General features: G+C 41.6%; 1 protein-coding gene across 3 annotated transcripts in view; it reads right to left on the bottom strand.

Moving 5' to 3' along the window:
- Positions 1 to 18,168, bottom strand: part of SRGAP1 (SLIT-ROBO Rho GTPase activating protein 1) — a 137,147-nt gene that overhangs the window by 64,229 nt on the left and 54,750 nt on the right. For all 3 annotated transcript variants that reach the window (XM_042815996.1, XM_042815994.1, XM_042815995.1), the window contains exons 2-3: positions 7,188 to 7,383; positions 4,453 to 4,615 (exon numbers count right to left, since the gene is read on the bottom strand). In XM_042815996.1, coding sequence (XP_042671930.1) covers positions 4,453 to 4,615; positions 7,188 to 7,383 — 359 coding nt within the window. The remainder of the gene's footprint in view (positions 1 to 4,452; positions 4,616 to 7,187; positions 7,384 to 18,168) is intronic.

Below are 18,168 nucleotides of genomic sequence, written 5' to 3'. Positions count from 1 at the left end.
TCTGTGACTATTCCTTTTAAATGAGTCTGCTGCTGGTCCCTGGGGGAAGCGATACGCAAACCCTTGTTTAAAAGAAGCTTCTGTAAGCTGCTGTGACACTGACACAGCTATTGTGTCACAGTAACATTCTGTCCCAGATTTGCCAGTTTATAGCAACAAATAGCTTTGCTATCCTTTTAAACCTTTAAACGTTTAAGAAAGTGATGTGAGAAGACTCTATGTACACCACAATTCCACAATTTTCATAACTTCCAAACAGATTTGGCAGGTAGTCATATTCCCTGCTAATAGTCAGATTATGGAACTAAAATATTTATTGTACTTGGCTTCTCCAGCATCTTTCACTGTAAACACTGGAAGATATGTTCATCTTGCCTTGTTATGGTTTCTGTCCAAAGAAAATACATTTTTATAAATTATAAATATACAAATCTGCTTAAGGATTTTGTGGCTGTGTGTTTATACAGTTGATTATTAATGCTGGGGCAACCAGAATCGCTGCATGAAATGTTCTGCATAATACTTTTCCCTTCTGCTTGACATTTTTCCTTATTGCTTTATTCTTTAATTGTCCCCATGAGGCCATCTACCCCATCTGCCTGAAGAGATGTGCAAGCATGCAAGATCTGAACTCTGCTACTTTATGTTTGCAATTTTATGTGCAACAAGAAGGCAGGAATGAACAGCAATCTGCACTGCTTTTATATGCCAGCAACTGAAAAATAGAAGAGCTTAAGTGCCTCCCTGGTAGTAGCCTGACATAATATCATCAGGTAGATGCCTTAGTATCTTGAACTAGATCCTATCTTTGTCCTACATTTAGTAGATTTAAACAGAAACTGGTTCCCGACCTCTGTAAAACAGAATGACAAATTGCTCCCAGGAGAACAAAAATATCAAGTGTCCTAACATTAAGTGGAAAGCCATGTACAATCAGGTGCAGGAAAACAATTTATTTTGGGCCCATTGGAATACGCACGTTAGAGGGGTCTTTTCACCAGATCAGTTAAAATATTAAAAACAATGAGAATGAGAAGCAATAATGTACAGATCAGGAAGAACAGAGAGTGAGCTAAGGGCAAGGCATGAAGTCCAAGGGGCAGAGACACCACCCATGACTACATTTCATGTAGAACAACAGTGGATACCATACACATCTTCATAAGGACTATAGCAAGGGGTTGCTACACATACCAGACATGAGTAAAAAATAATAAAAAAAATACTTCTAGGCACAGCCAGGGAATGAAGATATTGTTTGATATTTTCACTACATAATTTTAATGAGAAAAAGTGATGGATGTCACATTTCTCATTCTAAGTGCATCTTCTATTTGCTCCTGCAACCTCTGCCTGCCAGGTGAACATGTGCATTTTGCACCTTATCTCTCTCTGGTTTCTCGTGGATGTCAACTAAGCAGTCCTGAGATGCCAAGCACCTTAAGTCACACAGATCATTACCATCAGACAGAAATTATGGTTGAATCTGCCCATTTGAGCTAAACCTAAGTGTAGAAAGCTTATGTTCTTCATGAATAAAACAAGACAATTTGCTAATAGCTCCACTTCCCGTACTGGTCTTGTTTTTCTCTCTGTTCAACATGGTTCACCTCATTTCGTACTTGCTTTCACTTTTACTCAGAACTGGAACTTCACCATCATTAGAGTTTTAATCAGTTCTGTACCTGGGAACTAAAGGCAAATTAATCACCTCACTAGCACTCTGCAGCAAGCACTACAGCCCGACCTGTCTACACAAGCACTCAGAGGAAAAACCAATTTCTCCAACAAGTACTAACTCCTGACAGACTAAAGTCCTAAACATAAGTGCTCAAAATTAATACTGGTGAACAATCATTGCCACATTGAAGATGCATGCTTGTAAAACTCATTTACATCATGCCGAGGTGCTATGTGTCTTCCTGCCCACCATTTCCCTCACATCACAGAGCCTTGCTCACATTCCTTCATGCATCCCTTGGGGAGCTCGCCGTGCCTGTGCTCCAAAATATCTAATAGCTTTTTGATGTAACAGTATCACTCTGTGTTTTAACTAGAAAATCCTGCTGAAAGGTAGGATAGGGTTAGTTAGGATATGGGCTCCACTAACATGAAGGGTATGTGTATTCAGTTTTTCTTTCCCCTGCAGAAGATTCATGTTATGAATACAAATGAAACAAAAGCTCCAAGAAGCTATGCTACAATGAGAAGATCTGAAGTGTTACGTGTTCAACACATCTGGAGAATAGGAAAGCAAAAGCAAGATTTCTAGTGCTAGAGACCCTCAACTATGGGCTAACCTAGTAACATACATATAACAAAACATATTTCTGAGCAACACAAGCAACTGAAAAGCCATTCATTCCAAACTCATTACTGAAAAGTTTCTACTGTTTCAAGCAAGTCTGAGACACCTGCACACAGACTGTAATGGAACATTTCCACATCACTTTTCCATCATCTTTTCAACTTCCACAATGATTTATTAGTAAACTTACTGGTTTGTGAACTACAGCTTTACACAGACACAAGTTAACAAACCATTAGAGATCGAAGAACTAGAAATTTTGATCCTATTACTGTTATATGTTTTAATTCACACCATTGAGTCATGTTTTTAGATCTTTTAGATCAACTACAACCTATGCATTCTCTAAATCATTCTTCCCACTCTATTGTTATCTGTCTAGATTACAGTAGGGTATATGTGAAAAGAGTCTCCTGTTTGGAATGTATTAACCTACTACCTGTTAACCTGTCTCAAGCCTTTGAATCGGTAGATAACAGCAGGACAAGGGGAAATGGTTTTAAGCTGAAGGAGGGAAGATTAGGTTGGACGTCAGGGGCAAGTTCTTTACTCTGAGAGTGGTGAGGTGCTGGCACAGGCTGCCCAGAGAGGTTGTGGATGCCCCGTCCCTGAAGGTGTTCAAGGCTGGTTGGATGGGGCCCTGGGCAGCCTGGTCTAGTGTTAAATGGGGAGGCTGGTGGCCCTGCCTGTGGCGGGGGGGTTGGAGTTTTATCATCCTGGACGTCTCTTCCAACCTAAGCCATTCTATGATTCTGTGATGATTACTCCCTGCTAGACATACTATTGTTTAGTCACATACTTTATATTCTGTAAAATTATTGGAACTCTTTCTTGTACTGAATATGACCTTTGCCTACAAACATCACAACTGTGGCTGATGGATATGCATTTATATTCTATTTTTATTTCAGAACCTAGTAACAATGACTGCAAACACATTATATAGATCTCAAGCTAAGACACCTTAGAGTGCTTACCCAAAGGGAGATATACATGTAGGTCACTCCAAAAGTAATGTCTCTTATTTATTTCCATGGAAACTACAGCAGATACAAAGAACACTACACTACTTGATAAAGCAAAAATTCTCAGCTGCAAAACACTGTTTTTTGACATAGTCACCACTATTAGCTGTGCATTTTCACCAGTGATGAACAAGAGTCTGCACATTTGTAAAAAGCTGCACCAGAAGAGGTGATCCACTGTGACTGATGCCACTGCTGGAATGCACCACCCACCACATCCCTGTGTTCATATCCACTGTTTGGTCTCCAGAAATGTTCAGCAAGCTTTGTTGAATGTCAGCAGGTGCCATTTTTTCCACATGAAAGAAATGTAGAAAGCCCTTTGCTTTGTGTACACTTCCATGTCAGATGCCATTTTGCCAGACTGCCCTTCTAGTACCATCTGTCGCATGGCAACAACATGTAATGGGATTTTGGTGGGAAGGTTCAACCCCCATTGCTGTACCACAACCATCTGCCTTTTACACCACAGGCCAACTTAGTAAAATAAGAGGCACTACTTTTGGAGCAGCTCTCATACACTCTATGGCTATGAGAAACATGCAAAGGCCATGTACAATGACAAACGCACAGATGTAATGCTTAATGACCTAACAGAAGTAGTTATGTTATCAGAAATGCATGTTCATACCTAACATTGGGAAAAAAAAGAAAGTCCTTCAGGAGAGTCACTGTATACGCTAAATATTTATGCCAATGCAGAGCTGCAAGGCACACCCTCAATTTGGCTTGAATCATGGTTTCTCTGATGACAGGCTTATAATAAAATACAGTTTTTACAAATAGTTCATTAATTCAGCATGGCTATTTTGGGAATCCTAAGTGAAAACTATTTCCTTTCTGCATGGGTAGACAAACGTGTTTTTGAAAGAAGAACAGGCTTTTTTCCTTGCCTCTTAGATATTTGCAATTCAGTTCTTAAGGTCAGCAGCTTTTACAGCAGGTTTCCAAGCATTTCAGCGCTAAGGACTTGCTCCATGAGAACTGTCATGAAGGATTTACGTGTGCTATACCAGACTTCATGCTACATGTGCTGAACCTTCTCTTCAGATGCTATTGATTGAGACACGTTTGCCTTCCTCATGCATGTGAGGGTCCCCAATGCAGAATAGGCTTTACCTTCTTGAACATTCTGGTGGAGTCTTCGCTTATCTGCATGAAGCGCATGATGACGTTGTTTAGGTAGATATCGCTCAACGTTGCATGGTCTTTGCTTTCTCTTCTCACCTGGTTCAGGAGTAAATACCAGCAATTCACTGGTGATAAGAGGTTCTGATCTTTCCTAAGGAGGAGAGATACATATGTGTTATGTACAGAGATGGAAAAGTTGCTTAATTATCACAATCACCCCCCTGACATTTACACTCATAACTTGTTATGTAAAAATGACTACTTTTGAAAACTCAGCCTATCCATTCTTGGAGTAACTCAGACCAGGCAAGCTTCAGATGATTCTTTTAAGACAAATTTCACAAATCCCATGAGGCATGGCTACAAAAATACCAAAAAAGTGCAAGCATTTAGAACACTGCAAGACAGCCAACAGTTTAAAAATCCTGCCACAAAGCTTCAGCTGCTTACAGACCGCGTACATGTAAATATGCAAAATTAATAAAGGCTGCTGCTGAGAATAACATCAATTATTTTTTTTACATTAGAAATAAGTAAGGACTGTAGGTGCATTCCAAATCCTTCATGAGAAAATTGCAGCTATTTCACAGTAACGGATTTGTATGGAATCATAAGCAAAAACAAGGAAATGTCACAAGCTTGTATATATGCATATATATTCTGTGATCAGCATTCATAAATCCACAGCATTTATGAACGCACTGCTTCTGCCAGTCAAAGACTACAACTACAGGGCCAGGAGAAGTACAGACATTTTCCCCAATGATCCAGTTCTGAACTTCCTTTACAGATTTTGTTCTATAGGCCCAAGTGATTAGTGTTGCAGATGGTGAAATCACAAACAGCTTCTCATTTCTTAAACACAAATAGAAATGTACGTAATTCAACAACTGTCTCACAGACGATAAAAACCTATTTGTGAAATTTGCCTTATCATTTTACTTAAGCTTTAAGTTTGCTTTCATCCATGTGGCCTAGAAGATCGCTGCTCTTTCTTTTTTCTTGTGTAGGGATTCTCATATAGTAATAAAGGATCAGGCACATGGAGATAACATAGTCAGGGGTGGCAATAAATTGAGGGAGAAACTCCTTCAGCTCTTGGTAAATTATTCTAATAATTAACTATTGCCACTGTTAACAATGTGTCTTTAATTCCTCATCTGATTGTCCAGCTTTAGCTTTTACCCCCAGAATGAAAGCAACAATGAATGACTAACAGACAAAAGCTTTTTCTTAATCATTCAGTTGTGAATCAGAAGCATGTTCAGGAAACTTCTCCATTTTGTCTGAAAGGTACATCTTAACACAGGTACTCACAGCATCAAGATTCAGGGTCTTCTCACTTAGCTCAGCCAGCACCCCTGAAGGGTCATGCTGACATTACTTGGTCTGCACTGCTTCTGCGTGTCCTAAAGGTAATCCCACAGGATCCCAACTTCCCATAGGAAGGTACTTCCACCTTCCAGCCTGTTCTGGGAGGGAATGGTGGGAACAGCAAGGAGACCACCTGCTTTTGCTATGATCACTTCTCAAAACAACCAGACAGTTGCACAGTGAAGTTGAAGACAGGACTTTAGTCATGACACCCATGCACAATGGCTATTCTGGATTTAGACTTGTTTAAGAATGAAAAAATGTATCTGTATGCACAAAGCAGAAGGATCTTGACACAAGCTGTGTAACAGCCTGGGCTCCCTCTGCAGCAGTGACATGCATAGCTTGGTTACTTCGTAGAACTACTGAGTCACTTAACAGAACTTTTAGAAATACACAGCACTATTCTTTGAATCGTGTGCTATATTGAGATTCATCTCTTCTATGTTCAATGCGTTTGGAGAAGATTTTTGTCCCCAGACAAAAATGTCTGTGTCTACACACAGTACTAGCTGGATAGTGGAAAAAAATCCAAACACAAAATTTTGGGTTGTATCCCTAAGCAAAAGAGAGCCAGGCAGATGCATTCATTAATCAGCTCAACTCAGGAAAATAAACAGATGACACCATGCTAGCAAATAACGCATTTGAAACACTTTCTAAAATACGCTGTAAACTCTTTTTGACAAATACTGCCTGCCCACTTCTGTTTTGTCCTAAGTTACTATGCCATCAAAGGGATATATAAATTGGAAGCAAGACGTAACAGTCACATCCTAGTCCAGGAATAAGAGTGGCAAAGAGGCACTAGAAGCTCACATGCAACAGCAAATCAAAATAGCTTTCTCTCTCAATGCCTTTTTGCCAATATTTGTGGCCTTTTTTTGTTGTTGTTGTTGTTGCTGTTGTTGCTTTTATAATATTGATTGACCTACTTAGACACTTTTAAAATCTGTCAATCACACTGTAACAGATCAGCACACAACTTTCAAGCACTTTTGGGGCTCTGCTTCTCTTCCAGATAGTAACTGCATTTTGGATGGTTTAAATTCAATGTGGTAAGTGAGGAATATTTCTGGAATATACCTGTTAAGAAACTGAAAAATGTTCTATGAAATTTATATGAATAACTGCAATGGTCCAAATCAACACAACAGTATTCAGGTGACCAGCTACCTTCAGCTGAAATGAGAACTGCTATGCTGCTAAGCAGGGATGAGAATTTTTAATATGCCTTTGACCTGGCTCCTACCAAACAGTACTCAAAACCAGCAGAGGCAAGCAGTGGGGTAGCTCTCCAATAACCCCCCAGAGGCTGACATGGAGATGAGGAGGAAGAAATATCTTACTTGTACTGCTGATGGTCTTTCGTACTTCTTGTTTTTGCCATGAACCTCTCTGCCAATTTTTCCAGGTTTCGGGAATACTCCATCTCTATTTCTGACTTCTTGCGGAAGAAGTCCTGCAGATCCTGAAGAAGCTGCACTCTCATTTCAGTCTGCTGCTCCAGGCATTTCTGCTGCTCTATGAGTTGAGCTCGGATCTCTAATAAAAGAAGCACATGCCACTCAAGTCAGTGAAAGTAAATGAGAACTGAGCGGTACGAATCAAAATTACAAACACTCTGGACAACTTCAGCCTCTGCAGCTACATCAGCTGGACCTGAATGTCAAGTCTTGTGGGATGCAACCAAGGTAGCTCTCATTTCTGCCATGACACACGTATCACAGTGTCCTCCCACCCACTGTCAGTCTGCTGGGCTGCTATGAGCAGATCTGCCTCCCATTTCCTCTCCCAGCCTCTGGCATTAGGAAGACATCTGGCTCAGAGCTATCTGCTTGTGGGGGGGTGGTGTTCAACTGTTTGAGCAGCAGCTCCTGCTATCCCCAGAAATGTCAGGCTAAGCATGCACCCTTTGGGCTGCAATCAGCTTACTACCAGGTGGACCATGCCAGCTCATATCACAAAACACAGCATGGAAATAACTCTGCAATAAATTCTGGAGGCATTATCCACCATAACTGTGCACAGATGACCTTCCACAGCTGCCCATCTACACTGGAGGGAGAACTGGTGTATTATTCACCAATATGCTACAGTGAGCTTAGAGCAAGAAGTGCAGTCCTATTTAGAAACAGCTATTTGAAAATAAAAAGTTTCAGTGTAAGAAGTTTCAGGCATTGTGGTATATTTATTAATATAAAACAAAATTAGTCCATTTAGAAGAGAATGTATGTTTATAGAGTACCTGGAGTAACAGGGAAAAGCCTCCAGATTTCTTACCACTGTATTTTGTATTGTTTGCCATATGTACATTTTCTTTGATTTTTTTTTTAGTTTTTTTTTTTTTTTTTTTTTTTTAAACACTTCTATTTCTTCAGTGCTAAGTTGATAACCACACTCTGGAAAATCACAGTCTAAAAAAATCCTTCTACCTATTTTGAAAGGCTGGTTCATTAGAGGCTTAGAATTTGCCCATATGCACTGGAATCCAACACTGTGGAGTAAACACTTTGCAGCCATTATTTATATACATACTGTTTAGCATTATATGCTGACAACAAAACAATATGTCAGAAGTGATGCTCATGAAGTTGTGGATGTTTATTTCGTCACACAATCACTGAGGTTGGAAAAGACCATTAAGATCATCAAATCCAACCATCCCTAACACTACTGAATTCCACCACCAAACCACATCACTTAGTGCTACATCTGCACATCTCTTGAATACCTCCAGGGATGGTGGACTCTACCACTTTCCTGGGCAGCTTTTTCCAATGCGTAAGCAGCCCTTCACCCTTCTAACATCCAGCTTAAATTTACCCTGAATCAATCTGAGGCTGTTTCCTCACGTCCTTAGGCTGCCTCCTCATGTTCTACTGATTTAACCACGTTGTGGGTGAAAAGACATCAGAAATCTTAGATGCCTCATTGGACTGAAGTAGAAAAATCTTTCTGAAAACCACCACTGGCATCACAGGGAACAGCAAACCAGTAAGCAACAATAAAATTGCAAAAGCTTATCTGAGGCAACTAGGAACTAATGCATCTTCACTCATTTTAAAGCAGGTCTAACAGCAGAGATCAAGTCTGCTGGGATTCAAATGTGTATACTGAAATAAGGTAGGATGAGCACAGAAAGCTGTTAAGTCAATATATTTATTGGAAGAGACAGATACTGCAGTGTTTTCTTCCAAACCTCCTTTGAGCTACCATCTGCTGTGTTAATCATTAATGAGACCATCCATTTTTATACTCTGGTAGGTGAATCAAAGAATTCATGTTTTGGTTTTCATTTCATTTAAAATCAGCTCATCAGGAAAGGACCATGCCTCCAGCAAGGCTGAGCCACTGTAATACAACACCCTATCAATGACATTCATGTACGCAGAGGAGAAAAGCACACTGAAGCTGGAAGGTTATTAACAGAAATAACTTTAAAAAAAGCTTTTTTTCTTGAATGCCCGCTACTTTGTGAATGTTATCATCACAGAAAATTCCTTCTTAAAGGAAATTGGTTGTACAGATTCAATGATCAGAGGCAGGAGTTTTGCATCAGTCCAAATCCATGTACATTATCCCTGTACCCTGGTCATGCCCCATTTCCATCAGAGATTTTCCACTAGTGACTTCAAAACCAGAGCTCTGTATGGAGCAGCTACCTTCTCATTATTTTGTAGGTCAGTGGATCTTGCTTTTGTAATTCTTCCTTTTTAGGCAAGCTTTTACCATAGCAACAAGAAGAAGAAAGAGTATAGAAAAAGGAATACATGAACAGAGATGCAAGAAACAATGAACATGGGATGACAGATTCCATGTGAGAAAACTACTTGACAGTGGCCTCCTTCAAGCTTGTATGTTCAAAGTCAAAATTGAAGCATGACCACTGTATGTTGATGGTGGCTGGGCTCCAAGCTCTATGCAAGGCAGAAAGCTAGTGATGGGGGACAGCAGCTTCACTAAGGATGTCTCACAACTCCTGGCTGGTTGGATCTCAGCAAGGAAGAAGACTGTCAGTCTCACAGCTATGATTCTCATCTGCAGCAAGGAGAGAAGGGGGAGATGCACGTTCTGTTTGAGCCAGCAGACCAAGATCTGTTCAGAAGAGACCGTGGCACAGCAATTCTCCTTCTAGCCCTTTATGTCCTTCTGCTCCTGCTCCTTTGAATTCTACTTTTAGTAACAATGTGTGTGATGCCACGCTGCTAGACTGGGGAGATGGCAATGAATAAGAAATCAGATCAGCAAATGTTGTGATTTTCACTTTCTGATAAGAGACAACTGTGGATTTAAAAAAAAAAAAAAAAAGGAAAGAAAACCTAACAAACACTGGCACAACAGCCAGCCAGCCTGAGTGGCTGCACATCACAAAATCCCAAGTAACTGGCACAGTACCACTAAGGAGCACAGTCTGTCCATCTCCTCCTGTTATGGAAAAATTTACCAAGGCAACGCTACTGTCCTTAACAAACCCACATGTGTGACTTCCCTAGAGCTGCAAAGAGCTGCGTGGAATACTGTTGCACTATATTCAAAGAAATAACTATCCAATAGGCTGAGATGGTGCCAAGTAAAAACCAGTAAGCCCAACCTCTTCAGAGGCACAGACAGGTGCAGCAGGCAACAGAAGACTGCCTGTTCCTGCTCAGTATTGCAGGCGCATTTAAATTAAAAGTCGAACTGACACCAGCTGTAAGGGACAAGGACATTGTCCTGCTCTGCTCTGTGGAGTAGCTGATGTGAAATGATTGTCAGAGCGTTCTGTGCCAGGAATGCACACGTTCAAACTGTGGACAAATTAACACCTTCGCCTTCTCCGCACAGCAATTTTCAGTCGTAACCACTGCTTTTCTGGCCAACCAAAGGGACTCCCATCCATTTACAATGCAGCTTCAACAGACTGAACTCCCATCAAGTGGAAAAAACCCACTTGACTTGAACACATGACCAAAACCTGGAAATGGTTAATGCAACTGTAATTAAATCAATAACCTCTGAGTAAACCTTGTTCTGAAGATTTTCATATTAAAATTCATTTCAAATTTATGCTCCACTCAATAGTGTTTCCTAGAATTAAAGCTTTAAGAAAAAAATGATTGTGGTTGTCGTAGCCTTTAAGATACTGCTTTAACCTTTAGCATATTTTCTTCTGACAAGACATTAAAGCAGTGCACTACAGAAAACAAAAGCAGACAAGATTAGAACTGTTTTGAGAGGTGTAAGGAGTAGATGAAACTGAACTACTGACAACTTCCAAATCACCCTCACAAAAAAATTACATTTTATATTAGCTTTAAAACACTGAGTGTCTCATCAAAAGCACTAGAGTGCTTTTTGATAGTGTTTTAGACTTTCTCTTTCCAATCCACTACAACTCATCCACTTTTTTACACCTGTGAGCTACTGACACACATATTTCTCATTCTTACGTTTATGCAGTCCAGACCGTATTTCACAGGAAAAGATTCAGAACTTAAATTCATTCTAGATATTATCTAATGACTGGCATGTGTTTGTAGTTAAGGAGATACTGGTGCCTTATTCATTTTATAGTTCCTCCTTACAGACACAATCTTACATGATTCTCACTATGCCTTGGTTACTTCATAAAAGACCGGCTCATGTCTAAGTTTGTTAGTTGAAGCTGGGATACTACAAAGAATCACAGGCTTGCGTTGGAAGGGACCTCAAAGGTCATAAAACTCCAACAACCCCCTGCCACAGGCGGGGTTGCCATCCACTACATCAGGTAGATCAAACTGCCCAGGGCCCCACCGAACCTGACTTTGAACACCTCCAGGGATGGGGCATCCAGAACCTCTCTGGGCTGTCTGTGCCAGTACCTCACCACTCTCTCTGTGAAAAACTTCTCTGACAACTAATTTAAATCCCTCCTCCTTCAGTTTAAAACCATTCCCCTTTGTCTTATCACTATCTACCTGTGTAAAAAGTTTATTTCCTTCTTCAAGGGATCAACCTCCCCAGTTCATTATCATTTTCTGTCTTTGCGAGGATCTGCCTTTGGCTTCTCCATTGAGATTAGCAGAGCTTTGGTTTAGCTGAACACAGCTGGCCAACAGCTGCATCAGTGCAGACATTCCTTATCCCTGTGAAAGCACAGATAACTTGGTTTACAGAGCCAGTTTTTCCCATGTTTAGATATTCTCAGGAAAGTACTTAGCTCCAGCTGGTCAGGTACAGTGTCAGCAGAGAAAGAGCAGCAGCAACCACCAAAAGGCCCAAGGAAACTCCTCCGTGCACAGTTAGGATTAAGTCACCCCTACGATCAGCACTCCCAAGCCTGCCTGGGATGTTACACTGCTTCTCAGCAGATAAGAAGATAAACACTGTAAGAGGTATGAGCCCTATGGTGACTCTTCTGGCCCAGCTGCTGATACTTCTCCAGAAGATAAGAAGCCTAAAGGTACTAGTGCTGGACAAGCTTTTATTTATCAGAGCCGTAACTAGAAAGCTGTCAAAGTGTTTCTATGATAAATCATGGAGAAGCAGTGCAGTCAGCAGGGAGCTTGGCTCATGCTCTGTTCCAGCTCCATTTTCTAGGACCAGAAGCACTTCCAAAGCCAGGAAATCCCAACTCTCTGACAGCTGATGAAAGGTGCTGGAGTCAGGCTCTTAGGCTGCTGCAGAAATGCCTTTAAAGAGATCCTAAGTCTATTCCACAACCTTAACTTTCTCCAACAAATGAGTGATAATCACTTCCCTGTCTTCTACATGCACATAAGAAATGTGGTTGCATAGATGGTGACAACCTGGAGCTTCTGAAGGCAGAATTTTTGGGGACTTTCTTCTACTCCCTACCTGATTTCACTTAGGACATTCAGCATTTGCCTTATGCATGCTTGCACTTAAAATGAAACCTCTCCAACGCAAACCCCAATTATAAATTTATTATTTGGCTGCGTGTCATTTCCCAGAAAAATCCATTTCAGGTTTTTTGTTTGCTTGGGGATTTTGGGGATGCAGCTGAGGTTGCTTCCTAGCACACATGCTTCCAGGCTTTAGGAGCCTAGGGAGCTGGAATGGGAGTGAGAACCATGACTGGCATCTGGGGGGCTGCACAAAGGGTCAGGGATCTGAAGGCCCTGTTGACATCTGTACAACTAACTCATTTGAGCACCTCAGCCTTAAAGATCAGTCATTGACTGTTCATTAGCAGAAATGCTGCTCTAGAAAACATTTCCACCATGCAGACAAGTGCTTACAGCTCTGTTTGACCATCACAGTAGAAACAAAGAGCAGAGAAATAACAGATCCTCTCCTTGCTGTAACTGAAAATTTCAAGCAATGTGTTCAAGCAAACACTGCCCTAGTCCTGCTTACTGCAGCCACAGATGGAGCAGCAACATGCTCTCAGCCAGAACTGGGGAATCCCAGTGGATGGGGTTGAAAAGGGATGGCTATATCCAGGCACCTTGCACCTTCCACCTTCCAGTTACCTTCAGACACGTCTCTGGAAGAGCCGCAAAAACCTCCAGACATAGCTGAAGAAGATTTTCATCATGTTGTTCTTGGAATAACGCCCTCCTGCTATTCACAGCCACAGCTGTTGGTCACTTGGCTGCCTGCAGTCCAAGCCTGAATGGAGGGCGGTTTGCCAGCTCACAACTTGGCTGGGCATGCTTCTGCCATGGTGCTGCTGCCAAGTGGCCATGTGTTTGGGCAGGCAGGCTGCCTGCACCACCTCTCAAGTGCTGCTGCTTCTGCACTGTCTGCTCCCATGCATCATGGCAAGAGATCGGCCATGCCTGCTACCTACACCTGAGGACAGCATAGGTCAACTTTCTCATCCTTGTTTTGCCAGAGCTGGGACTAAGGAAAACGTGTGACTCCAATCAGAGGAGAGGGGGACTTTCTTTTGCTCAACAGTAAAAGCCCAGCTCATCCCAGAACATTGCCAATCAGAAAAAACACCAAAGCACAGGACACCGCCTGGGCCTGGAAGATCTGCAGCAGGGCCCTGCAGCAGCCTCTCTGCACGGTGATGCAGGCAGTGGGTGCCCTCCGCCTCCAGACAAATCCATCCGCTCTGCAAACCCTGGGCACACAAAAGGAGAGGGAAGAACCCACATCAAGCAAGCCACAAAACACATTTCAGAAGAACTGAACAAACCAGACATTGCCCCAACCAGGGCATTCATGACAAAGGCCTACAGTCTCATAAAGGAAAGAAAAAAAAAAGTGAGTGAGGGACAGACAAGGAGTCTGTGGGCACCTCTGTCTGCCAAGCAGACAGAATATCATGCAGTAGGTGTCCAAAAACCCATTTAGGGCATCTAAACTGTCAAGGTCTGTGTGGCAGCTCATTTTGATCCTTCCAAAGGGTTTCCACTGTTCAGGCTTTTTAATGCTTGTTACAGATACTATCAGCCTTTCCCTGCAGATCTAAACTCTAGGCACAGAAGAATATTAAAAAACACACTCAATACACCCAAATCTTTCTTTTCTTACCAATGAGGTATCTGTCAGCGGAACAGAAAAATCATTCATGACTCTCCTTTGAATAATTCTTTGCAGTAATGTCTGGAATGCTGGGTTGACAAGAGCACTCTATGAGAGAAAAAAACCCACCACCATACCTCTTCCTGGCCACAGATTTCTATAGGTGTACTATTTAATTTATTTATTGTAGGCTGCTGTGATTGCTCTAATCATAGCAGATGAAATGTATCCTTCCTTCTGCTTATTTCTTCTGTACAGAAAATTCTCCTTACAGAACACAGTGTTTTTCATCTATTCAAACAGAATTCACTCATCATACACATTATGCTATATTCTTGTTACGTGCTTCCTGAGTGTTTAGATTGTAAATTAGATTGTAAATTCTACATTTTAACTAGCACCTGGAGAAATGTTATTTCAGCTTTACCACTTCATAAAGCAGACAAAAGAACCCCTCTATTCCTAGACCTTAAAGCAGTTTTAGCATTGACCAATGGTGAAATTCATATCTCCCAGAAAATTAATGTCAGCATACGATCGAGACTTTTAACATACATTTTTATCTCCCTGAAATCAGTAGAGATTTGCCGCTAACTTTATGCATGCTGGGATTACTACCTACCTCACTGCTTGAACTCAAGGCTGAAGCTCACTAACATTCATACTGCTGTCAAAGGAGGCAGTACCTTTTTCCCCCCTTACATCCTGGCTACACAAACCTTCCAGGTCATCATGCTTCAGTACTGCCCCTGCAGACAGAACAAATAAGCCATGGGGAGAAATGAAAGATTTTCTCAGCTGTTCTCCAAAGATACTGTCAGACCAAGGAAAAAGTAGGAAGGTGCAGCTCAGACTACTTAAGTCATTGCCACTACAGGTCAGCCTCTCTATTTCAAAACAATACCAAAAGTGGGTAGCTACAGCAAAGTTTAGTTCCCAGCAGAAATTTACATTGAAGAATGAATACCAAGTTCCCCACCAGGCTTGGCAGGAGCAGACTGGAACTTTTTGGAAAGTCTGATCTGAATTTTGCAGAAATTAACCAAACTGATTCCTACATTAAACCTGTCACAGACAATGGGAAACTCTACCCATAGCAACTAACAATTCGTAACAGTCACCAGAACATCATCTTGGCACATCAACATCAATTCGATGGGACTGGGACTTGGAGATAAAACTCATCCTTGCAGGTGAATGATTCTGCTTCAGGGATTGGCAGAAAACACTTCTGAACAAAAATACCATTCTGTGCAGATCTTACTGCTCTTAAATCACTGCGTGTGGTTCACAAACTACAAGACAAATATTTTCTGGATGGCAATCAATTCCCCTGCTCTTTACAGACAAACTGCTGGCGGCTTTTACCTTTCTGTATGCGTACCACGTATCTCTATGCATGTATTTCAGCTCACCTGGATCTTTCAAAAAAAGACCTCCTTGCTTTTGTGGATTCTCAGCTTATCAAATCACTCTCTGACTACTCTAATGAAGAATGCATAGGATTTACTTTTTTAAAACTACTGTAAGAATTTCTCCTTGGTTGCGTTTTGCCACTTACTTTTAAAGCCAAAATGATCTTGGGAACATAATTAAGAAGTTTCACAATGCACATGATACTGTTCACAGAGCTAACTACCTGCATAACGAAACAACAAATATAACAACCTATTACTGATCCTCTGCCAGGGTAAAATGACCTCAGGAGTGAAAAGAAGTCAAGAAATTAACAAGTTTCCAAACTAGTCTCATTTCACTTAAACTTCTAGGCTTGGCATCCCACCTCTGCAGGTATTTCCAAGCCCACAGCCCTATCATTGACTAAACGGCCATGAAGGCTCTTGGCACTGTCCTGGGGGCTGCTGACATCTGAAGGGCACCTCCGAGGTAAGCGATACACTGGTCAGGCAAGAGCCACAAATGGCAAGAAAGGAAGAACAAAAGGAGCAGTAGCTGGTAGTCTTAAAATTGATGGTACAACACAAAATCAAATGCTGCTTGTATGCAGATTTTACATACCTTGGGATCACCATCATCAAGTTCTCACTAAAATGCAGGCAAGCACTTCTGTTAGACAGTCTCATTCTTGCCCTGGAAGACTTCTGTAACATCTTTTCTTTCCCATGCGAGGAAATTGTAAGGCAGACAGAAGACACTACGGTCTCTCTTTTTTTTTTTTAATTTGCACTTTAGAGACAGCACTGTGAGCAGGCAGGAGCTGACAAAGCACTGGGGAACCCTCGCATCCTGTCTGACGCTGGTTTATTATCTCAACTTGACAGATTTAGGTCCTCTTTTTCCCTTTTTCCACCCCTCTCCAGAGCTCAGAAGTCATTTTATTGCTTCAGTTCACTAATTCTCTAATTAGATTTGGATGGGAAAATAATATGCAAAACTGATTAAAGTCATAATTACTATGACTTTTCACAATAATATCCAATTGCAGAAGAAAAAATGAGATTTGTTGTGAAAGCAAGTTCTCAGTTACCCTGGAAATAACTCAAGACAACTCTGCTTCAACACGCAGTGCATGTATGCTCTTGCTGTGGAGTCTATACTATAAACACAAAAGATACTCGGTACATGCAGTAGCATCTCCTTTAGAAGGTTCTCCTAAAATTTTCAGGATGCAGAATATAATACGCAGGCAAATATGAAAAGAAAAAGATCTGTAGCGGATTTTCAAGAGCAGAACGGTAATGAAAACCTGTATGACCTTTATCAGGTAGGTGGTGAAAGCTCTGTCTTGGCTTCTGCACGGCTGCAGACAGGCCTGCATCACCACAGCACAGCGCCATCCGTCACCGACAGCTCCTGCAGAGGCACCAGGCTTGGAGCTGACATGTCCTTCATCTGCAGGGAGGACAGAAACCTCCCCACTGCATGGACCACCATTTTGTTCTGCTAAACTCCACAGCAATTGAGCCCCTCCTTCTTAGTATCTCAGGTGGGTAGCCGACAAAAAAAAGTGTCTGATGGCATTTTGTATAAATTAAATGTTGAGAGATGTGTCGTTTTTGAACAACAACAAGAAAATTATCCTCAGCCTCTGGCAGGTGACATAGCTCCTAAAATGAGAGTCACGCTGGTAGCGGCAGAGGCAGGAATTCCTGAGCAGCAAATGACCAGGAAAGCCACGAAACCCAACGTTGCTATCTGCATATCCATCAGCGTGCTGTGCATGGCCTCTCCTGTGCTTTGATTGCTATCACTGTGATAAGGCTTAGGAATTAATAACTACAGAAAATGCCCTCTCTGCATCCTCTGGAAATGATTTCTCATGCGTGGCACATCTTTGAGAGGTCAGTAAAACATTTTTAGTATGACATATGCCCCACTGCATGGTGTAAATCAGACCACACATTTGACCCAGCCATGACTTTCAGGGCAGCTTTCTAAGTCCCAAGGTGAAGTCGCCATCCAGTTAAGGACAAGAGGAAAATTGCAACTCGTATTTTGTGTGCAAAGTTGCTACCCCACCCCTTTTCAGTTCAACCTAACACATAGCAAAATTCTTTCACTACTGCTCCTTTATCTTTTACACATTAAACTCCTAAAAATTGTAAATTTAAAACCGAGCACTTTTTACCTAAAACAGTAATTTTGTGCTTTTTTGCTACAACATGTCCATGATGTTCCCTTTCTTCACCGAGACAGCTATGCTGCTGTGATGCCTTCAGTGCTAATTTTAAAACATTCTGCCCAAATCCAATGCTAATAATAGGCTCAAGTACATCCTCCTCACTGCATGAGGCCTTATCTACTCCAGTGAACCAAATGGGACAGAGACCCAGCCATGAGCAGCATGCCAGAGCTGCACAGCCTGCCGTCACTGCTGCACTGGCCCCTGCCCATGAGCCCCCTCCT

Source organism: Centrocercus urophasianus, unplaced genomic scaffold (genome assembly GCF_019232065.1).
Source record: "Centrocercus urophasianus isolate 14NV4802_14NV808 unplaced genomic scaffold, USGS_Curo_1.0 seq_15, whole genome shotgun sequence".
NCBI classification, from domain to species: domain Eukaryota; kingdom Metazoa; phylum Chordata; class Aves; order Galliformes; family Phasianidae; genus Centrocercus; species Centrocercus urophasianus.
Note: the sequence above shows the minus strand (reverse complement) of the source record. Positions and strands in the feature narration are given on the sequence as shown.